The 24229-nt window shown below is 43.6% G+C and overlaps 1 protein-coding gene across 1 annotated transcript in view; it reads left to right on the forward strand.

Moving 5' to 3' along the window:
- Nucleotides 1–3619: 3619 nt before the first annotated feature.
- Nucleotides 3620–24229, forward strand: part of LAMB4 (laminin subunit beta 4) — a gene marked incomplete at both ends in the record, with an annotated part of 43366 nt that continues 22756 nt past the window's right edge. The window contains 17 exons of the mRNA XM_084284804.1: nucleotides 3620–3653; nucleotides 6188–6345; nucleotides 9401–9536; nucleotides 10387–10460; nucleotides 11131–11319; nucleotides 11829–11892; nucleotides 12421–12635; nucleotides 14030–14150; nucleotides 15384–15572; nucleotides 16576–16755; nucleotides 17442–17551; nucleotides 18604–18683; nucleotides 19775–19925; nucleotides 20722–20853; nucleotides 21882–22067; nucleotides 23304–23425; nucleotides 23907–24027. Of these exons, the coding sequence (XP_084140930.1) occupies nucleotides 3620–3653; nucleotides 6188–6345; nucleotides 9401–9536; nucleotides 10387–10460; nucleotides 11131–11319; nucleotides 11829–11892; nucleotides 12421–12635; nucleotides 14030–14150; nucleotides 15384–15572; nucleotides 16576–16755; nucleotides 17442–17551; nucleotides 18604–18683; nucleotides 19775–19925; nucleotides 20722–20853; nucleotides 21882–22067; nucleotides 23304–23425; nucleotides 23907–24027 (2262 nt within the window). The remainder of the gene's footprint in view (nucleotides 3654–6187; nucleotides 6346–9400; nucleotides 9537–10386; nucleotides 10461–11130; nucleotides 11320–11828; nucleotides 11893–12420; nucleotides 12636–14029; nucleotides 14151–15383; nucleotides 15573–16575; nucleotides 16756–17441; nucleotides 17552–18603; nucleotides 18684–19774; nucleotides 19926–20721; nucleotides 20854–21881; nucleotides 22068–23303; nucleotides 23426–23906; nucleotides 24028–24229) is intronic.

Raw genomic sequence — 24229 nt, forward strand, 5'->3', positions numbered from 1 at the left:
TTTCGAAATTTTCATTAAAGGGAAAAAAATCCATATACCCACAGAGATATGTTTATTCAACATGTTCTTCAGAGGAAAGCATGCACCTGCAGGGGCTGGTGCCACACTCTGAAGCGTGGCTGGTGTACAGAGGCTGTCAGGGCTGGTGCCTCTCCTCATCCCTCTTTTCTCACTGCTGGTTGGTGCCTATGAAGGGAAAATATGCTGAAGTGCTAGTAATTCCTGTCCTTCGTCTGTGTTAAGGATATGCCTTGGGCCAAAGAAATGACGCCCATAGGATCTGTGATGACTTGAAAAATCATGCACCAGTGCTATCTACCCTCCAGCCAACATGGGATGAGTGATGCATTATAAATCCAGATCCTTTACCCGGGGAGAGATTAAAGAAGCAAGAAAAAAGTTTCTTAATCCCTGCCTCAAGCAGTTTAAAACCTCCTTTTTGTTTGGGATCCTACATAAATCAAAACACAGGACCAGCTATATTCTGGAAATAAATCTTCCTTCATATTCGCTCCTCACATAGCTTGTCTGTAACACAATCTGAATTCCCTACCAAATATGCTAATAAAACATCAACCATTCTATAATTTAGTAGCATTACGATAACAATACTTTCTTCAGTTAAATGTCATTCTTTCAGAGTGCACTTGACATCCCTCTTACACATAAAAAGCAGAATATCTTAATTTATCACTTAGTTGATTATTTCTTAACATTGAAACTCACTAAATAAAAATAATAATCACTATAATATATAGAAAATTAAATAAATAATTGATCATGTATGAATACTAAAAAAATGCAGATTAAATTAGCCTGAAAAGTGTCTCATAAGTATTTTCCACATGAACTTGTGGAAGATAATTTCCAAAAATGTAAGCATATGCATTATTTCTGCTAGAGTGAACACTCAAAGTAAAGGCAGAAGATGCATAGCACTGAACAGTACAATATGATTAAAGAGCAATTACCTGATTTTTGTTTGTTTGTTTTTCTGTTGTTTTGTTGTTGTTTTTTTTTTGAAAGAACAGAAACTACCAAAAGAAAAGAAATGATTATTATATAAAAATTATATTTTTCACCTTTAGAAAATCTTTTATTTGAAGATGTGATGCTTTACAGGCAACAATGAATTAGGCCTTAGAAGCAGTCAGAAGAAAACTGATTAAAAAAAAAATCAAAACCAAATATATGTATCCAAGGTCTGCTGTTCTGAAAATTGAACTTAAAGTGCCACAGATTTTGTCAAAGCCATCAGAACATGGTTCAGAGCACAAGCAGGTGAGTGCCATCTTGGAGCTGCTTCATCACAGCGCTTCTCATGATGGCAAGGTAGGCCTCACCACCCTGCCCATGCTTGCTGGTGAGGTACTCACAGGCAAAACATGCTGAAATTCAATGCTGTGACTGTACCTCAAGCTGCTGTGGTGTCTTTAGCTTTAAATTGATAATAATAATAATAATAATAAAAGATAGTGTTCATGGCATTGATCCAGAGCTTGAGCTAATTCGAAGCTGGCTTGATATGTCCACATGGGCTTTGATCACAGCTTTTGGGTGGGGACATTTACAGTCACCTCAAAACCAAAACCTGGCCCTTTCAGACACCTTGCACCCGTGCTGTGAGGAGGAGTCCTTTAGACCACGCTCAGTTAAACCAGTGCCATTGGACCTCTGGTGCAAAGCAAAGGTGAAGACTTAAAGGTATGGGTGCAAAACGGAGCAATTTAACAGTTGTTCAATCATACAACAATTAAAGGGTTGTTTTTTAAGAACCCCACTCTTCTCTCCTGAGTTGCGTGAACTTTTTCTGCCTGTCACTGTGTTCATTCACTGCTCGTACTTGCTAAAGCCAGAAGCCCCGGCAGAATGACTTCACAAATCACCCCTTGGCAGGTTGCAGGCCAGGTCTCATTCGCACCTACACCTCGGTGCCTGGGGGGACGCATGATCTTGTTCAGCTGAAGTGCACAGGTATGCCTTTACTTGCTTCCCTCATTCTGGGCTGTTCACTTGGAGCTGAAACACTTGGCTGTCTGAAAGACAGGTAAGACATCTCCACTATTTAATTTTCCTGCTAAGCGTGGAACTGAAGTATTGTTGGGGTTTTGCTGCTCCTTGTTTATCTGTTAAAGCGAGCCATGTATAAAGAATATCATTGGTGTGGAGCGTGACTGGGACATGTAACCACCACGATGGGTAGATTACTTCTGCTGTGGGTACCTGTGTTGTACTGCAGTGCTGTCACAATGGTTGCATTTAGGGTCATCTCTGGGTTTGTTCATTATTCTCACCGACTATGAAATTTGAAGTCCATCTTGGCAGGACATTTTCTTTGTTCTGCCTGATACTGCCTTAGCTGCCAGTTCTCTCTGTAGACAGGGGACAAGGTGCAGCTGCATGATGCTAGCCACCATCATCTCACTGTAGCACACCAGGCTCTCCGTGGTTGTGGCAAATGAGAGAAACTGAAGGAGCATGAAAGTCTGGTGGCCCCTTATAGCTTTCTCTACCTATGGCTGCTGAAACAGGGGGCTATTCTCCCGTGTTCTGAATGGGACTGTGTGAAACAAGCCTATGTGGAGCCTGTAAAATCTGAAATGCTCTGAATGCCTTTGTTTCTTAAGTGACGAGTTCCTCTAGTCTGCCACACTGGGGTATTTCATCTTAGCTCATGCAGGGAGGGTAGTGACAGTCGCATGAAGGTGAGGAACAAGAACAGATCCAAGAAGCAGCACATTGGTGTGCTTGCATGGGGACACCTCGGGAAACAGCTGCATCAGGACACGCTGGTCCCGCTGATGCCTACAGATGAAGAAATAGATGGAAGGCACAGATCTGGAGTCAGGCTGGGGTTTGGGAGCTCTACTTGGTGACTAAATGCTGGGTCATCTTTCCATCCATGTCTGCCCTCTCTTTACCCAATAGAGTTTTTGTGTTGGCAAATGATATCTTCCTCCATGTGAGTGGTAAGAGGAAGGATGTGAAGTAAAAACCACAATCAACCTGCCTTGGGTTCCAGCTGAGCACTCCTCTATACAAGTATTTTGCACTGATACTGACATTACCCATTTTTCCTCACTTCACTTAAAGATTAATTTTATAATTTCTAATTATAATTTTGTTACAATTCTGTCTCTGATGAGGCCAAAATTCGTAGCACCCGACTTCAGGCATTTCTTGGTAGCATCTACATTAGGACCACTGGCTTTGTTTGAAGTCAGTGCAAAGAAACAAGAAACAAGAGAAGGAGTTAGGTGTCTTCAAACAGCCCTGTTGAATCTAGTTAGGGTTAAGTAGCTGATATTCAAACACTACCATGTTTTTGCTGATAGCATTTTTTTTATTATTATTTCAAACTATCTGAATATGCTTTTATGGTCTTCTGCTAAACCACATACGAGGTGTCCCTATGCTTTGATCTCATTCTGAGCACTGAAAACTGTCATGAGAAATTTCTTCTAGAACAAAATCATAACTAGGGTTTCCTTTCAGTCATGATGTTTTTATTTTGTTCCTTCATTTTGCTGAAGGATAGCCCTGCAGAAGGTGTGCCCTTGTGCAGCGGAGCACTGCGTGACCCACCATCATCAGACCACCCTGAGCTCCACGCAGAGGCATGAGGCTTGGGCTGGCCCTTCTGTTGTTTCACAGTAAGTACAAATGTTACAGTCATTGGAGCCAATTTTGAAATATTATCATGTCATTTATGTGTCAATCCAAGATTTTTTTGGAGGACTTCTTTTACATACACAGTTAAATGCATGAGATATGGAGTCCTTGTTCCCCACTCTCCTGCCTAGGAGCTATGAGTGATGTGAGAGCTTTAAATACAAAGAAAAGATACACATTGTGATTGAATCTGAAACAGGTCCTGAAGTGGGCAATCAATGCCTGCTAACAGCTAATACATAAATAAAGAATAATAAATAAAGATAAATAAATAATTTATTAAAATAAATAAATAAATATGGATAAATAAAGGCAAGCCAACCAAACATATTTATTGTTTTATACTTAATGAGTCAAGCTTCATTGATCGCCTGAAGTATAGCCTGAGCCACAAACTGAAATCTGGATGTTGCAGCAGTTTCTACAACCATTCGTAGTAAATAATGCATATTTACTGCTGTAATTGCATTACTGCTCCTCATATCCCTGTGGGATCTTCATGTATTGATTCTATTTTTTTAACTGCACTTTTTATAACAAGTTGAGCCAAGTAAAGCTGAGCAGATAAAGCCTCCAAGGTACCCATTCCTGTTCAGGGTTTCAGGACAGAACTTGTTTAAAAGGACAAGCCCTGTAAGGGAAGTCTTGACATAATGGAAAAAAAAAAATAAATTCTTGTCAGACAAAATAAACTGAAAAAACTGACAATTATTTACAGAACTCTAAATTATGCTGATTAATTATTAATGACCATTCCATGGGTTCCAAACAGAGGGCGCTGGGACTGGATCAGGATGTTCATTGCAGATCACCAGAAAATCATAAGGACCCCTGACTTCATACCTGTACTCAGTTCCATCAGTACAACTTGGACAACTCAGCAGAAAGCAGCAGAATGAATCAGAATCTGGTCCTGCTCACAAAGCCAGAGAATCACAGAATCATTGAATGGTTTGGGATAGAAAGGACCTTAAAGCCCACCCAGTTCCAGCCCCATGCCATGGGCAGGGACACCTCCCACCAGACCAGGTTGCCCAAAGCCCCATCCAGCCTGGCCTTGAGCACCTCCAGAGATGTAGCAGCCACAGCTTCTCTGGGCAGCCTGTGCCAGGGCCTCACCACACTCATAATAAGGAATTTCTTCTTTCCTTCCTATCTAAGCTGATTGCAATGCCTGTGATTCTGCTGCAGTAGTGCTGTCTCTGGGTACACCAGGATAGGACACATCATCTGTTATTACTCCTAGCAGACTGGCATGTTTGATGAGCAATAAAGTGCAGATTATTTAAGTTTTAGCATAAATTTTCAGTATGCGTGGTATATTTTTTTATGATTTTGCAGCAGGTGTGTTCATGAACAAAGCTCTTCCAGGTTCAGAGAGGATATCACAGAATCACAGAATCACAGAATTTCTAGGTTGGAAGAGACCTCAAGATCATCGAGTCCAACCTCTGACCTAACGCTAGCAGTCCCCACTAAACCATATCCCTAAGCTCTACATCTAAACGTCTTTTGAAGACTTCCAGGGATGGTGACTCCGCCACTTCCCTGGGCAGCCTGTTCCAATGCCTCACAACCCTTTCAGTGAAGAAGTTCTTCCTAACATCTAACCTAAAACTCCCCTGGCTCAACTTAAGCCCATTCCCCCTCGTCCTGTCACCAGGCACGTGGGAGAACAGACCAACCCCCACCTCGCTACAGCCTCCCTTGAGGTACCTATAGAGAGCGATAAGGTCGCCCCTGAGCCTCCTCTTCTCCAGGCTGAACAAGCCCAGCTCCCTCAGCCGCTCCTCGTAGGACTTGTTCTCCAGGCCCCTCACCAGCTTCGTCGCCCTTCTCTGCACCCGCTCAAGCACCTCGATGTCCTTCTTGTAGCGAGGGGCCCAAAACTGAACACAGTACTCGAGGTGCGGCCTCACCAGAGCCGAGTACAGGGGGACGATCACCTCCCTAGCCCTGCTGGTCACACTGTTCCTGATACAAGCCAGGATGCCGTTGGCCTTCTTGGCCACCTGAGCACACTGCTGGCTCATATTCAGCCGACTATCCACCATCACTTCCAGGTCCTTCTCTGCCTGGCAGCTCTCCAACCATTCCTCTCCCAGCCTGTAGCTCTGCTTGGGGTTATTGCGCCCCAGGTGCAGGACCCGGCACTTGGCCTTGTTGAACTTCATGCAGTTGACCTCAGCCCATCGGTGCAGCCTATCCAGATCCTCCTGCAGAGCTTTCCTACCCTCAAGCAGATCGACACACGCACCTAACTTGGTGTCATCTGCAAACTTACTGAGGGTGCACTCGATGCCCTCGTCCAGATCATCGATGAAGATATTAAAGAGGACCGGCCCCAGCACCGAGCTGTACTTTTGTACTTTTGTACTTAATATGATTAAGTACAAAAGGAAAATAGACAAAGAATTTACTTTTCTGCTGATGTCAGAACATAACCGATTTTCTCTGCAGAGTATTGCTGAGTACATGAACTAATTTCAACTCTCTGATTTTCTTCGATGCTCAGTGCTGATAAGACCCCAGCAGGCACAGGATGACTGTGGTGCCGGGTCCTGCCACCCAGCCATTGGGGACCTCCTCCTGGGTCGCAGCAAGCAATTAACAGCCTCATCTACCTGTGGATTGAAGAACCCTCAGAAGTACTGCATTATAGGCTACCTCGAGGTTGGTTTGCTCTTCTTCTTTAGTAAACTGAGCTCTGCTTACTAACGATGTTCTTGTCTGTAAAAGAAGTTGACCAGACTGTGAAGCTTCTACTGGAGTTGTTTGAATGATCATCAGACAGCATGAAATATGCCTGGTGTGAGGCTGTGCCTTATTGCAGCACATATGGAGGGTTTGGCGAAAGCAGCACACAGCCTGCCCAGTGATGCACAGCTTCTCCAGAGGGAGAAATATCCATGAGATGCAAATGAGCACGGGGATTTCTGAGCGAGCTTTGGTCTGCCAGTCTTTCCCCGCTTGGAGATGAAGACCACAGTTTGCATGTGTGTGAGTGCTTAGCAGGATGAACGTGGTCCTTGACATGTCTTTATTGAGGGACACGTCCCATACAGTGCTGAGAGCTGAGGCAGCCTGTTCAGAGATTCGTACTGCATCCTCTCATGTTGTTTGATCTGAAGTAAGACCAACATCAATGAAAGCAAAAAAAAAAACATTTCTGGCAGATGAAAAGCTGCAGTCTTTGGCCATGTGGGTAGGTAGGTAGACACAAAATATGGGCAATTAAATGGATCCCTCTTGGGGAAGCAGCTGTGGAGACCCTGTGGGTCCATTGAACATGTTCCCACACTGTCCAGCAGAAACAGACTCCCCTACAGCACATCCTGGAGGACTTGGCCCCACTGAGCTAATAAATTCTTGCAAGCAGAAGTATTTTCACTAAATACCATCTGTAGGCTAAAGAGGAAGTTAATAAAATGCCACTTCATTTATAAGCAATTTAAAATATTTAGTTTATGACCTTCTGGCAAAATGCTGTGACACATTTACAGTGTGAAGCTCTGCCATGCTGAGATGACACCGAGCACTGCTCCAAGTTACTCTGCAAAACTTAAATATCTTTTTTCCCTTCTGAAAGGTTGTTTGAGCTGCTCTTCACTCTTTGCAGTTTTTCCCCAGGTTGTTTGAACAAATGGATCCTGGGCACTAAACTGCTGGCTGTGCTCCAAGCCTTGGTGCAGCTTGGTTGTGAGGCACAAAGAGTCATCTCTGAGACGTTGCATTTCTGGCCCTTGGCTGTACGGCTGCCTTTTTTGTCTTTTTAAGAGGAGATCAAAGAGTGATCAAAAATTAATATTTTCACTTGCCTGTACTTATCCTTTGTATTATGTAAATACAGACTCGAAAAGGAACAGCTGTTCCTGCAATACTCCCAGTGATTTAATGCTGCCTTGATACATCTTGACCCTTGGTGACTGTCTCCTGAAGACAACGAGTCACAAGTCCTGCTGCTTCCCAGAGATGTTTTTATATTCCAGCAATGCAATCTGCTGTACCAGCTCCCCTTAAACGTGCGTGCCACCTAAAGTATATAGAGAGTCCTGCTGAAATCAATTCTCTTCCCCACCAGCACACCCTTGAGCACTTTGCTGGAGGCAAGCCAGGAAGCTTCATGCCTCGCAAAGTTGAGTTCTTCCTCCCCAAATTCCCCTCCCAATGACCTGTGCCATGACAAGAGCACCGTGACGAGAGCAGTCCCGGCGTGTGGAAGTTTGTCAGGCAGCGTGGCAAGCTGCCAACAGCCCAGGCTTGGTTAGGATGTTTAATGAAAATTCAGATTGAAAAAAAAAAAAGTAGAGTTTGACTTCTTTGTGTTTGAAAAGAAGCACTTTAAATAGTTGTCAGTCTTGCTTAGAATAACGTCTCTGTTTCTAAATGTAGGTTAAGTGGGTTTTGGCCCTATGATTGCACTTTATGTCTAGAAAGGAAAAGAAAGAGAACTCGGTGCTGAGGAGGGTGTAAAGCTGCGTGCTTCAGAGGCAGATGGGATCTGGCAGACCTGCCCACGGGGACATGCACATGCTTGTCATTTGGGGCACAGAAAGGTTGTTACGGTGCAACCTTAAACATAAGTTGAATGAGTGTCATGCTGAGTGTGTCTGTATAAGCCAGAGCGTGGGTGTGCACAGTCCTGCCAAATGCTGAGATAACCGAGCTCTCCTTTCCAGAGCTTTGTAAAATGAGATGACTGAGTATTTTTTGTACTTCTGTCTTGTCTTATAAGTTGAATTTTCATCACAGGCCGCAAAGTGCAATGTCGAATGGCTAAATATGACGTATATTTATCATAATGTTTAAGTATATATTTATTGTAGTATTTAAAACATATGGATCATAGCACACCTGCAAACCTGTATCTCTTTATTCGTTTAAATGTGAATAATTCCCAGGTGATTTCATAATACATGAAAGCTGGCTACTTGGCCTACCTGATCTGGTGGGTGGCATCCTTGCTCGTGGCAGGGGGGCTGGAGTTAGATGACCTTTAAGGTCCCTTCCAACCCAAGCCATTCTGTGATACATGTGCAAACCATTCCTAGTGTTTCCCTGTAAATCCTGAGTGTGCTGGGCAGGCACCTCTGCCCCAGTCCCATCCCAGTCATTTCCAGCCTGGCCTCTGACCATTTCCAGCCACTAAAGTCAACTTTGTGCTGTCAGCCTCATCCAAGGCGCTGAATCCTTGCCTCCTCCTTCCTTCCCTGTAGGGTGCCGGGCCATGCCCAGCTCCCTGCTGCATTCCTGCTGTCACAGCTTGTGCTGGTCCACGCAGCTCAGCATGACTCATCTGCCCACCTGACATGTTCACCTTGTCACCTCTCCTCACGTCTTCCCTGTCACCCTACTGACCTCCCAGTTTTGCTTACAGAAGGCACCAGCAGTGGTTCAGTTGGTGGTGTCAGCCCAGGCCACTTACATTTACCTGGATCTAGCCTTGCTTTCCATTTGCACAATTGCACCTGGCTGCTGCTCCTGGCAACACCTCCAAGGTGCTAGGAAATATGCAAAAAAGAGAAGGGAAAAAAAAAGAAAAAGAGTGATGTAGTGAATGATCCTCTTCAAGGCTTCGTCAGTCCCTGAAGGAGCCAGTCCTCCCTTGCATCCCCTCTGTGATCTCACTCCAGGCTAGAGCCTGCAATCACATAAATACATGTGAATCCAGCTGGTCTTTAGAGTAGAGACTGAACTCATCCTTTATTCTGCTTGTTTTGTTTTCTAGGCTGAACAGAAGTGCTTTCTCTGTGATTCCAGGTACCCATACAACCCCTATACGCAGCACAACAGCCACATGATTGAAAACGTTATCACAACTTTTGAGCCTGATAGGAAAAAAAAGTGGTGGCAGTCAGAAAACGGTAAGTTTCCTTCACAAAACATTTCTGCATGAGGTTAGATTCACTTCTGTAACTGTTATCAACCATTTGGCCTTCATGAAGACCACGTGTGCTCTTTGATTCAGCAGTACAAGGTGCATTTGCCTACAAACGCATAGTGACAGAGTAGGCAAAACACAAAGACACATTTAACACAAGTAGTGCTTGCAGTGAAAAGTACTTGTATTTTAGTGAATAATTAAATAAAGCTTGGCTACCATACCAGTACCTTTATTGCCCCATGTTAATTTTGTCACAAGCTTCTTCGTAGTAGTTCGTCACACAATTGATATATTCTTACATCTTCTCTGTGAAAGCATAGTAGGAGGAATGTCATTTACTCTATCTTATTTGACATTTTGTTTGTTTGTTTGTTTGTGTTTTTTGTTTTGTTTTGTTTATCTATATCTGTTGTACTTTTGGAAAATGTCTGGTGTGGTGGCTTTGCTCACAACACTTTCAGGTCTGTCAGTATAGAAGGGTTTAACAGGTCAATTTAGCATGAAGAAAACCCCATATTTTGTATTGTTTTGCATTTCTGTCAGAAATAAGCAAATAATTTGAGTGGAATTAAGAAAAATCTAAGTGGTTACAGTAAGACATGAACCCAGAACCTTACGATCACTGTCATTTTCAGTCTGAATGGTCTGAGCAGGACCTTCAACCATCTCATGCAGCCTCTGACTCACAGCATTGTGGATCCCATTCTGGGTTTGTGCTCACAGGATGCCCCAAAGAGCAGGGCTGCTGTGTTGGAAAAGGCATCTTTAAATTCCCCAAGGAAAGCTGCCTGTGTGTTGTGCTCTTCACTTCATTTTCCTTCTCTTTTCAGGTATTGACCATGTCAGCATTCGACTGGACCTGGAAACCTTATTCCAGTTCAGCCATCTTATCCTGACCTTTAAGGTACTACACACACACCTTTTACCAGAGCTTTCATGTAATTTATACACTAATTATTTAACCACAGGAATAATTGCTTAGAGAAGCAGTGAAAGCATCATCTGTTTAGAGGTTTGTAAGAGCAGGTTAGATAAACACCTGTCAAGTATGGTTATAGTTGATCCTGCCTTAGGGGAGGCGGATAGACTGAATAGCTTCCCATTCATGTGCCTTCTGGTCCTGTTTTCTATAAATCCGAGAATTAAAGCTTAAAAAAAAAAAAAGCAACATTAAGCCCAAACATTTTAGGACATTTCTGAACTGAGGTTGCTCTTTCAAGTTTAATTCAGTCTTCTTATGCATGCCTATTATGATCCATCGAGGTGGTTACACAGTTTTTTTCTATAGAATTCCTACACTGTTAATGTAGATTTCCTTATTTAGAAAGCAATCTTCTCCCTCTACAGGAGGTTGCCCTGCCCTTTTGCTTAGAAGGTTTGTATGAGGAATCTGGCTTCTTTAGAGACTCCTGTAAGCAGCACAGTATCCCCATAGGGCACCTGCAAGATCCAAGCACAGAATTTTAGCTGCAGATGTTGGCATCCCCCAAGCAGGAATGTCAGTACAACAGCTCCTGAGATGTCTTATCAATGTCTGGTTAAGAAATTCATGAAATAATGTTTTTTTTTTGCAGACATTTCGGCCTGCAGCAATGCTGGTTGAACGCTCCACTGACTTTGGACAGACCTGGAAAGCATTTAGATATTTTGCACAAGACTGCGCAGCTTCTTTTCCCAACATCTCTCCTGGTCCAGCAAAGGGTGTGGGGGACGTCATTTGTGATTCGAGATATTCAGACATCGAGCCCTCCACTGAAGGCGAGGTATTGCTAGGAGTCTGTGTTTGAGATCATACGTGGCCAGTTTTCTGGAGCTGAGGGACTCACTTCTGTACCCATCAGATCCACTTATACAAACCCTGGGACATGAAGTGGTGTTGACTTTACTGAAGTAGGAGGGAAAGAAAACCACAGTGTTTTACTCATAGTTTCATATCCAAATGAACTCGTAAAACAACTGTGCAAGGCCTTCTAGTGGTTTATCCTGGTTTTCAAATTAATGTGAAAGTCCCTCCTCATCAGAGTTCTTCAACCTCTATGGCTGAAGGGCACACACCTAATCCTGACACATCAATCTGACAAAAAGGCTTTTTGCCTCGCAAAGCCAGGGTGAAAGAGTGAGAGTACTTGCTGAACCAGGGCCACCACCTGGTTTTAAGTTCTATGGTATCTGTGAAGTGCAATAAGTATCAAATGGGTCTCGGGTAACAGACTTTATGTCCAAAAAGAATAGCTTCCATGACTTATAGAGCTGTTTTTAATTTGTTTTTCAGGTTGTCTTAAAAGCTTTGGATCCCAGCTTTGAAATAGAAAACCCATACGTGCCATATATCCAAGGTAAGAACAGTGCAGGTTTCCTCTGAAGACACTTTGTACGCTGAGAGGGTCAAAAGCTCAGCTGGTGTAAATCAGGGATATTGAAAATTTATCCCTAAAGATTATAGGGAGACATCTGTATTAAAAAATTAAGTGGGCTGGTCTTGTCCCCTAGCCCAGCAGGCAAACAGCCCAACTCTGAACAGCTCCATGCAGCTGTGCTCTGTTTCCCTCAGGGAGGGGGTGGCCTAATCTTCACTGCCTTTTGGGAGCAGCCCCAGAGCTGTGCATGGGCCCAGGAGGCATTGGATGGGGAGACACAGCTTGGCCAGGCCAAGGCTGTGCCAGGGAAAGTGTGAATGCTATGCAGCTGTGTGCCAGGAGTGTGTCCGTGCCCCGACACTGTGTGGATTACTGGTCATGGCCAATATCATTTTAACTATTTCTTCAGTATGGGGGAATTACTGGATGTTTGATGCAAGCTGAAGATTTTGACCCACTTCATTTCCAAATGAACTTGGGCTCTTGATTTCTTTTCTTTCCCTGCAGAGCTCATTACGATGACAAACCTAAGGATCAACTTCACCAAACTCCACACCCTCGGGGATGCTCTGCTTGGAAGAAGGCACGGTGACCCCCTCAAGAAGTACTACTACGCTGTCTATGAGGTGGTTGTGCGGGGCAGCTGCTTTTGCAATGGTCACGCCAGCCACTGTGATCCCATGCAGAATCTGCGGGGTGATGCCTTCCATCAGCCTGGGATGGTATGGCATTAACACCATCTCCAACAAGGGCAGTCCCTACCTGGTATTCTGGGGGAAGGAAGGGGTGAAAGGAGGGAGGGAGAGGAAGGAAGGTCCCTGATGACCTTTGGATTGACCATTTGCATCTCTAGTGCACAGCTTCTTCCTTTAGAGCTCTGGGCCAGATAGCTCAGAAGTTGTTTCTTTGTTGGCACCGGTGTGGTGTTTCAAAAGCAACCAGGTCGTGACACGTTGAGAATAGCAGCAAAATACCAGAGCTGTAATGGTGCAAATATAACGTGGTAAGTAGCCCGCGCTGTGTGCGGACTTGACTGGCCGCTTGCTGGGTGCATTCCACTCTCCAACTGGGCTCAGGGGCTCTGCAGCAGGGAAGGAGATGCTGGCACAAAGAATGGCTGATAGTGCAAAGCTAACCCATGAAAAAAGGATTATTAAAAAAATTAGGAATGTTATTGCAAATTCTTTCTGGGAACAAGAGTGTTTTGTTTCTTTTTTATTATTATTATTTTTTATTTTTTTTTCCCCTAGAAAATATGTATTTCAGAACAGAGACATGTAGGGAGAGAGATACAGAAATAAAAAAGTTGAAGTCTCCATTGGAATCACTAGAAATCTTTTTTTTTTTTTCCTCATTGTTGCTTAGCATTTTTAAAACTGGTTAAATCTTACAGGTATTCTCCAGACCTTTTTTTCAAATAAATGAGCATTTTGTCAGCTGAGGGAGCCAAAGAGCTTTGAATTTCCATGATCTTGCTGGTGTACCTCAAGCAGATTACTACCGACTGGATTTGCAGATAAGCCTTTTAACATAGCATAAGCAGCTCAGGAGGGGCTCTATCCCTTCTTATGAATACAGATATAATTCCTGGAATGATAAAACTTGATTTAGGAGTTCTTGCTGGAGATTAGTGGCCATTTTGTAGCATTAAGACTTGCAGTAGTAGAAAAAGAAAAGATCACTTTGAATCTATTACTTAAGGTAGGCAACAGAGCCATCAGGAACACATTACTTCAGCAGACATAGAGAAAACATCATTTTGATCCACATCTGTTTCACTTGAGAGAGGAAAAGATGCTTTTATATTTCACTTCAAATTCCACAAATCTGAATAGAGTCATTATCTTCTTCTCTTCTCTTCTCTTCTTTTCTCTTCTCTTCTCTTCTCTTCTCTTCTCTTCTCTTCTCTTCTCTTCTCTTCTCTTCTCTTCTCTTCTCTTCTCTTCTCTTCTCTTCTCTTCTCTTCTCTTCTCTTCTCTTCTCTTCTCTTCTCTTCTCTTCTCTTCTCTTCTCTTCTCTTCTCTTCTCTTCTCTTCTCTTCTCTTCTCTTCTCTTCATCTTCTCCTATCTTCTCTTCTCCTTTCTTGTCATCTTATCTCTTCTCACCATACTGCAGGTCCATGGGAGATGTATCTGCCACCATAACACTGAAGGCCCATCCTGCGAAAGATGTAAAGACTTCTACAATGATGCTCCCTGGAGGCCAGCTGAAGGGGCACAAGATAACGCCTGCAAACGTAACTCAAAAACATCATTTTCCTTTTTAATTACAGGGGGGTGAGGGTGGGGTGCAGCACAGTCCCAGCACAATGGATTATGTGATGGTTTTCCATGCTTCATCTAGAAAAACAGATGGATTTGTGCATCCGTCAGTGTTGTGTAGCCCTACAGGAAGGAGAACTGTTTTACATTCCTATTTTTCATAAAAAGAAATTAAAAAAAGAAAAAGAAAAAGACAATAATGCAAAAAAGACCATTCATTGTTTAGCATAAGATCTTTCCCTTGCAAATGGAAGAAGTATTAGACAAGACTGAATTATTTATTTCCACAGTGGTGAATAATGTAGGACATGCAAGAATAATACATGAGGATCTGTAGCAAACATTCAGCTAGATCTTTCGTTGGTGGAGCAATGTTCCCCACTCCATGTCAGGCACAGACCCCTGCATGGATACTTCTCAAAGTATAAGGCCAATTCTGACTTGGGTAAGGCTCCAGCTACCCCACAGAGAAGGAGGCGATGGAGGAGGTTACCTTACCTCACTGTCTCTCCTACCTTACCCTCCCCAGGGTGCCTGTGGGGTGTTTTATGGGAGGATGCTGCCTCCTCCTTGGGGCAGCTGCTGCTCTCTGGAGGGGAGGATCCTTCCTGAGGCAGGATCGGAAGCACCCAGAGTTTCTCACAGCGTCTGGCAGCTGGTATGTCAGCCTGAAATGGTGCCACTCACGTAATGAGGTGCAGGAGCCTGCTGTCATGTTTCTCCTGGCAGCTCATTTGACTTGGTTTGACTCTAAGACATGAACACATGCCCAAGACAAGACTTTGAAATGACTCAGAGCCACCTCCTGTGCAGACTGCTAACTTCTGCAGCCAAGATATTTAATTTTCTTCACCTTTGGTCTTGCTCCCCCTTCTCTCCAACTTTTTTCCACAGTCTTGTGTTTCTTTTTTTTTTTTCCAATTTGTCCCCAATCTTAGCATCATTATATTCCTACCTAATAGGTGTAAACCCTATAAACTTTGTTGACAGCAGCAAAACAAACTTGCAATAGAAGCATCATTATTTGCACAACCTGGACTCTGTGATTTTTCGACCCCACTGTAAAGCGCAAGGCCTCGGACGCTGTAGTCTGTCTGGGACATTGAAATGATGTGAATGACAAGTAACTCAGTGTTAAAGGTAGACAGCAATGGTGCCAAGGCCAGGAACCGTGGTGCTAAATATCTCCTGTCTGTTTTTGTTTGCAGGCTGTAACTGCAATGGCCATTCTGGCAGATGCCACTTTGACATGGACGTGTACCAGGCCAGTGGTGGGGTCAGCGGCGGGGTCTGCGAGGACTGCCAGGACAACACCACGGGGCAACACTGTGACCAGTGCAAGCTTTTCTTTTACCAGGACCCACGCAAAGCCATCTCAGACCCTCACGCGTGCCTCCGTAAGCTTCCCTTTTTTAGCTTCTAGTTGCTTCTGTTGCATCCCCACACCTGAATGCTAATGTGGTTGTAAAAATGTCACCAAGCCTATAACATCCAAACCACCTTACAAAATAGCTGCATGACTCCATTCTTGAAAGAGCATTGTACCAGGAGCTGCATTGTTGCCAAACTGAGGTTTGAAATCCAGCAGGGGCACCATCTTTCCTGAATAACATCAGTATAAATATCCCTACAGTAGTGCTGTCGCTTCTGTGGTAGTAAGGGATTACAGAAGCGGTGTGAAATGGTGGAAAGAGAAGCATCTTTTACTAGGTCATATATAGAAAAAACAAGCTTTCAGGCATGCAAACCCTTCTTTGGAAAGATGAGCTAAATTCAGTATTAGCATAGGATGGGAAAAATTCTTTGAATATAATTTAATTTTAGTAATTGATTGGTGTGGAAAATCCTTAAGGAGCTAAGGGCAGGTTACAAAGGGAAGTGCTGTGGTAGATTTTAATGCTGCTGTGAGAAACAGCAAGTGCCAAAGCAGAAAATGGAATGAATCTTGAAGGCAGCATCCCCTGCTGATCCCATCCTTTCTAGTGAATAGTTCAGCCATGGCCAGCTCAGACCAGCTCTGGGGAAGTGTGGTACCCCCTGTAACTTTACCGCTTTCACAAGAACATCCTCGAGAGTACAGGGCCTGCTCCTCCCCACGTGCTCTGGACAGGGTATGGAGCAGGTGAGTGACACCTATTACTACCTAAAGCAAAAGATAAACTTCTACCAAAATGAAGACTGGAACTTTCCTCCAGAGAAAAAGTAGATCTTGGAAACCCTCTTGAAATACTTCTTGGTGTGGCTGTGCATTAACTGTGAAGCATCCAACACAGCAGACATGGACGATCATCTCTAATCTTTACAAGAACACTGAATTTTTGACAGCCTGGAGTTCTCTAATTACATTTTCATGCCTCTATCTAAATATGCCTTTTTATGTCTCTTTGCCCCTGTCTGCAGCCTGCAGCTGTGACCCAGAAGGCACGCTGCACAACGGCGTGTGCGAAAGCCGCACGGATCCTGCTCTGGGGACGGTGGCAGGTCGGTGCCCGTGCAAGGAGAACGTGGAGGGCGTCCGCTGCGACCGCTGCAGGGCGAACCACTACGGGCTGAGCAGCAGTGACCCCCTGGGCTGCCAGCGTATGTAGAGCACTGCTTTTGTTCTTCTTGCCAAAGCATTTCAAAGGGATGAAGGTATTTGAATGTACAGATGCACATGCTAACACACAGACGCTGTCCTCATTACAAAATACTCAGTTGCTGACTGTAATTTTATGTCAAGGACATGTCCCTGGTAAAGCATGTGGGAAAAGCAAGGGTTATCAGGACAGAAAATACATGAAATCACTTGCAGAACACGTAGTATTTTATAATAGATTGGGCTGTTGTTAATAGAAAGATCATTAAATATGCATTTTAATTGGGAAGGGAGGTTAAAACACATGGAAACTATTTTTTTTTGTACAAAAATCAGCACAAGAGTCATTCCTCTGAGCAAGGGTTGCTGGCAAACACATCCCATCCCTACTCAGGCATGCTGTGGGTTTGCAAGCCCATTGTGCCCAGCACATGGTCCTCAGCCACATGGAAGGACCATGCAGTGCAGATCAGCCTGCAGGAACACATGGCAAACCACCACATCAAGCTGCTGCTGGCTCTCCCTGTCCCCCCTGAGGGTCCCCACCGAGGAAGCTGCAGGGTGTCAGGACATGTCCACCCAGAGGATGGAGACTGCCTGCCATGCTGCTGCCACATCTAAAGCCAATGCCAGTCCTGCTGCGGTCACCGGAGCCAGCAGAGCTAACCAGACATTTCTCTCCCTGCAGCCTGCAGCTGTGATGCCTTTGGCACTTTGCCTTTCTCCATCTGCGACCCTGCCACCGGCGAGTGCCTCTGCCAGCAGTTCGCCACAGGCCGACGCTGTGAGAAATGCGTTGTATGTACACAAAGAGTTTTGTTGATGCTGGCTCTCCTTGCATGTGGTTGTAGAAGTCTCCTCTCCCATCCCCTGCCATCCTGTGGGCTCCGGGGTGGCATTTCATCAAAGGAGGAAATGGTATCTGTTCTGTGCATGAGACGTCATTTCTTGTGTAGTGACACTATTTGGGGAATATGAAGTCCATCTGGTTTTACCAAGGGAGTGCCTCCACCCTGGCATGGGACAGTTTGGGGGTTTGCCTTTGGTGATGTCTCCATTGTCTTCACTCTGTGTTCATGGACTGGGATCGTGCCCACAGATGAGGGAAACAGCAGGAGCTGAGTCCCTGAAAGTGTCCTTCATTCAAAGCCTGAAACTGTCCTGAGATTCATTCAAAGCCTTTCCTTAACAGACTCTGGATGGGAAAATGTGTCCTCTCTGCAGTAGGCTGTGAACTGCTGCTACCCTGACCTGCAGGGGAGGATGGGGAAGCTGTGGATTTAGCTGCTCTCAAAATATTTGTAGCCAGTATCCTCACAAAAAAAAAAAAAAAAAAAAAAAAAAAAAAAAAAAAAAAAAAACGATATCATAGTCTTTTTGTCCTGTATAAGGGAACAGTCATTGCCAAAAAAAAGTAAACAATTAGATTTACTTGAAATTAATTTTATAGTGATACACTTCCATTTTGTGTGGACACATTTGTTTCTTCTCTTTTACCTCATCCAAACATTTGTGCAATCAAATTGGACTAGGAGCAACACTCAGAAAGAAAAGGAAATGCAAGGTCAAATCCTCAGACCATCTCTGCTGTTTCCAGAACAACTTGCCTGCACAAATGCATAAATATCTGGCCCTTTTTGCAGTGTCTGTGTACCCATGCAGTCAGTAGCCCACTCAGTCAGTAGCCACTCAGTACCCATGCAATGGTAGAAGAAGCAATCTCACATGGCCAAGCACAGGCAGGCATCTCAGGAATGGTCCAGAGCATCAGTCATCCAAGTGAATAAATTATGTTGCTGTAAATAATTGCCATTTATATATATATATGTTTCACTTTCTTTTTATCTCAGGTGGGATACTGGGGTCTTGGCAAGAGCTTGTATGGCTGTTCTCCATGTGACTGTGACATTGGCGGATCCCAGAATAACTTGTGAGTTAATGTTCTTCATCAAGATTGGTCCTATTTTTAATTTTTACAAGCTCTTGGGCTAGACTTCCTAATTAGGTTAACAGAGTCTCGGTGCAAGTGGAAAAACAGTCTGTCAACATAATTTAATCACATATGAAGAGTATAAAGTCATGGTGGGATCATGGAGATTTGGTTGTGATTTTAAGTGGGATTTACCTTTTACCTTCAAAGGTAAAGGATCAGCTAGAATAAAGACTAGTTTAATATAAAATACAAACTGTAGAGTTTGAGAGAAACAGAGGCCCTAATTTCAGTAGAAATTAGTAGTTATGGGTGACATTTTTAACTTAGCTTTCTATATATTCTTCAAAGCTTCAAAAGCTATAAATATATATATATATATATGTTTTGTTTGTTTGTTTGTTTGCTTGCTTTTTTCCTAAAGCACGGCCTTGTATTCAAAATATATCAGTTTAGAGGCCAGTTTTGTTTCAGTTGGGCTGCTCCAGTCTGTCAGGCAGGGGTCTTAACTGTTAGACTTCAGACACATCCTTCTCAGACATCCTTCAGACATCCTTCTCAGACTTCAGACACAGAAGCACATAGCCCAATACCACGCATAGTCAGCAGCTCCTCAGCATGTTTGGCATGTACTTGTCAGTAAGTTAATCAAAGCTAGTGATCATTTAACATGTTAAGGAAGAGTGCAAGTACATGAAAACTACCGTATCACTCAAACCAAAGGTCCTTCTGACCTCATGTCGTGTTTCTAAAAATGTGTGAGAGGTGCTTACGAAAGGATACTGCAATAGATATAGAAACAGATATGAGAAATGGATGCAGGAATAGATGGGAATAGAGGCTCAGGGAAGAAAGGGATCTGTGCTCCTGGTTATAGGCTGGGTGGAGAAAGACAAGGCATGTCATGTCTCCTAAGTGAGGAAAAAGAAGCACTAAATAAATACGGCATTGGAAAGAGGAAACAGAGAGGGTTGTTGGTGGAAATCCTCTTCCACAATGGAAGTGGATTAAATAACTCACAATGGAAGAAATGAAACAGAGCTTAAGCAAGGGTGGAGCTGAGCAGCTCTCTTTACCAACTCTTGCCCCAGGTGCTCACCAGAGGACGGTCAGTGCCAGTGCCTTCCCAACATCGTGAGCCGCCAGTGTAATGAGCCAGCCCCAGGATACTTCTTTTTACCCCTGGATTATTACATTTATGAAGCTGAGCATGCAACGTCCCTTTCTGGCTCTGCACCCTTGGTATGTACCTGGATTTTTGGGTGTCACATGGATAATGCATCCATATGGTGGTTGATATCAAGCAAGTCCCTTGACCATCCTTAGGACATTCTTGTCTTCCATGTCTCCCATAACTGTGGCTGTTACCCAGGGACAGTCACTACAAATTAATCAAATTAATTTGATTATTTAAATTAGAAGAAAATGACTGAGTTGCCAACAGCTTGAGGAGAAGCTGTCACTAATTGTGATACTTCTGGAAAGCTCTAACAAGGGAAGAAACAAATCCCTCTCTGCGTCATTGGGCTGATTACTGCTGCCCTGTATAAAGGTACTGATGGTAGCCCTAAAGAATTTGGCATTAATTCCACAACATTTTTAGAATTATTTTTTTCGCCTCAAAACTGGGGTAGCTGTTCCCCGTGCAAAGTACAAGTCTCGCCTTGCTGGAATGTGTCCCTTCCGCTGCCTACATTTTTAATAATGTTTTTTAATTTGATGTGTTGTCCAGAAGCTATGGAGAAGGAATAATAATAAAAATGTTTATTTTCAGGTCACATCCACAAATATTTTGCTATAATCACAGCCAGTAATCATCCTACAGTCCAATAATTAAATGGAAAACAGATGTCTGCGACAAAGCTAATTTTAAGAGTGAGGGAAAAAGGTTTCCAGCAGTTGCTGGGCTGTGTTTCAGGGTTTCACCCAGCAGAGAACACAGCTTATTTTAAAATTGGGTTTTCCATTTAGTTGCTTACCAATCCTTCACAACTGTTGAGACAGTGATACCTCCTATCTCTTTACTTCTACCTGATAGGTTAAACCAACTGCTCTTCCAAGGTGTGATGTCTACTTCCAGAAGCAAGGATATGAGTTCACAATTGAAAATGGAAAGATTGTGTTAAACAGGAGCAAAAAACGAAGCGTAAGAAAAACTGGACTTGGGCAGGTAAATAGGTGCTTTGGTATTTAAGGAAAGATTACAACAAATACTAAATTGAATCTTGCAACAGGGAGAGAAAATGTCAGATCATGTGGAATTCACAGTCCTAAACATTAGTATTCTGACACAAGTGAAATCATTTTTTTTTTTTTATACAGTTTAGCTCTATTTTTTATAATTCCCACAGACAGGTTTGTTTTGCTATATTCAATGCCACTGTAGGCTCGGGTTCAATTAATTGTTTAGAAGGGAAGAGCCTCAAGAATGGTAAAATCCCCTCCACCACCACCTTTTTATTTGGTTTTGTTTGCAAGACATCTACAACATCTAAGTGTATCTAGATACTAACATGGTACCTTCTGTATGTAAATTCTCCATCATGGCAAGTCAGCTAAGTCATTTTAAGTATTGATATTTATTCATTCAGCTTAAAATGATAAATCATATACAAAATCCAGTTTAATCTGTTTAAGGTTTGCAGTGTGAATGCCTTGAGGTGCCAAATATACAGAGATGGATGGATTATTCTAGTCTTTCTCATTGCTCTTGTAGCAAAGCTATAGGAAGCTTTCCTCTATCTGTGACCCTAAACATCCTACATGTGGGAGAGTTCTTAGCATGCAGATTACAGAATCATAGAATCATCGAGGTTGGAAAAGCCCTCCAAGACCATCTGGCCCAACCACCCCCCACACCAATGCCACCACTAACCCATGTCCCCAGGCACCACGTCCAGCCTCTCCTTGAACACCCCCAGGGACGGTGACTCCACCACCTCCCTGGGCAACCCGTCCCAGTGCCTGACTGCTCTTTCTGAGCAGAAATGGCTCCTCATTGCCAGCCTGAACCTCCCCTGGCACAACTCGAGGCCATTCCCTCTGGTCCTATTGCTAGTTCAAGAGTGTGTTCAGAAAATGAGGCTGATCAGTGGCTGAAATAAATATATAATATGGCAAAAAGCATCTCCTTTCATTTTTTTCTGAGTTTGCCTGTTTGTAACTTGCAATGTTGAAAACATCAATGTGTCTTTGCAGGATGCCATTCAGCTGGGACAGGGCTCGGCTGTGGCAGTGGTTTTCAGGCAGCCCAGCGCTGGCCGGTCCGTCACATGGACAGGAGCTGGCTTTGCCCGTGTCCTCAGTGGAGCTGGGCTGAGATTTGCCATCAACAATATTCCCTTCGCCATGGACTTTGATATCGTGATCCGTTATGAGCCTGAGGTATTTGTGATGACTTATGTGTCTTGTGATGTGATAGATGCAGGGTCTGTTTTGCCAATAATAGGCAACTCCTCCTGCTCTTTATTACTAAAATGAAAATTGTTTGCCTGTTCATCCTTAACAACAGAGAAACATGCACTCTACTGACTCCCTTAACTCCTTGCACTCATACTAAAAAAAAAAAAAAAGTGTTGTCTAACATCAGTCAAATTTTCATCTTCTGGAGCTCCTCATTTGCTCTCTTTGCTTGTACTGCACTTTTGTTCATGGGTCAGACACCTGCAAAATGCCAGCTCCTTCTGGATGGGCATCTCATATTTCTATCTGAGATTTTCTGGGCAGGAGAATGTGCACAGGCAGGAGTGTGCTGATCTGTGCATACACACAAGGTATTTATCCAGGACCTTTGTAGGCATCCAGCTTCCCAGTTGCTCCAGCTGGGCTCTGAGATGTGTGAAAACTGTTGGATATTAACCAAAATCATAGAATCATTAAGGCTGGAAAAGACCTTCAAGATCATCTGTTCTTATTTTATGTCTGGACAAAATTTCTCAGTGATGAAGATATGTCTAGGGAAACCCATTAACCCAAATCTGGTTAAATCCAAGTCCATAGCCATGTGTTCAAAGACACATGCAAGTGTTTTATCCATACCAGTTATACATACATGCTTTGTTCCTTCCCTTCCCAGCTCCCTGGGACTATCCCACCACTCAAGATACTCCTTCTGTCTATTGTATTCTGCTCTTTTCCTGTCATTCTGAGGAAAACAAAACTCCCATTGACTTAAAACATGAGAATAATTTCGCAGTGGGCTCGTTTGACGTTTCTTTTTCCTTCTAAGGACTGGGTGAAACAGCTGAATCTGTAAGACTTGTGTAACAAAGTCATTTATGTTTATTATTCCTTATTAGATGTGAGGGGAGGCACACAGTGAGGGATATCTGTGGGACAACACAGTGCTGAGAAAGGAAGCAACTCCAATGGCTTTAACAGAGCTGTTTCCATTTGCACCAGCTGAAGTCCCATTTCCGCTACTGCTATTCAATTAGCCCTTGCAAATACAATCCTTTTTTCACCAATAACCTTATTTTAAATCCTATAAAGAACAAAGGGGAAACCTTTTTTCATCCCTGCTATTTGCAACCACTCAGTTGGCTTTCACAAACCATGGCAGGGAGAAAGAGGGTTTGTCAGGTATGAAAAGTGATCATAATTCTTGTCTTTTGTTTATAGACCTTAGAAGACTGGCTAGCAAGTGTCGCCGTTCAGCCCACTGGTGCTTTGTCAAGTCAACGCTGCAGAACCCAGGGCTTTTCACAGGAGCCACATGCGTTGGCTCTCCCAGCTGCAAAGAGGTCCAGCTATTCCTCTCCTTTCACTGTAGATTTCCTGTGTACAAATCCTTCGCTGAACCACTGCAGGACGTTAAATCTGTGGGAAAGCGGGGATATTGGAAACACATGTGTGGCCTTTCCTGTTGCTGCTGTACCACTGCACCAGGCAGGCCGAAGGAGGGCAGGAAGAAGCAGATGCTCCAGTCTGGCAATGGCTCGCCAGAGCTGGGAGAGCAGTCTTGGGTCCTGCTGGGGCTAATTGCTTTGGCTGAGATCCAGCTGAAGCTATTTCCATACAGGAAGGAAATACTGACCTAAAGACACTGCCATAGCCTGTTCTCAAAACCAGGTTTTCAGTTTGCACCTGTGTGAAGAACAGAGAGGAGCTGGGAGGGCAGGGAGAGCTCACAGCATCCCGGCAACTTGCCCTGTCCTGCTCTGGTGAGGGAACGAGCAGAGAACTATGCTCTGTCCGTAACTGTGCTTTGTTTCTGCTAAACAGGATTGCCCTTCTGCAAACTCCAGTCTGCCTGGAGCCAAGAACAGAGTATTCTGTGGACGTGTATTTCTCTCAGTCCTCTGCCTCTGGCCCAAAGGCTAAGTCGTTCATCTTGATTGACTCTGTAAGTAATGCTGTCATAATTCCCTCTGGACTGGATTTATACCACTTTGAAATGTGTTTGTTTGTTTGTTTTTAACATAAACTCATCCAAATATGTTTAAATCATTTATGGTGTGTTTTATCAGAAACCCAGGGAAACTTGCTCAATTACCTCCATTGGCACTCTTTCCATGCTTATATATGGAAAGACGGGATTGCATCAT

Source organism: Netta rufina (genome assembly GCF_964035555.1).
Source record: "Netta rufina genome assembly, chromosome: 1".
Lineage (NCBI taxonomy): Eukaryota > Metazoa > Chordata > Aves > Anseriformes > Anatidae > Netta > Netta rufina.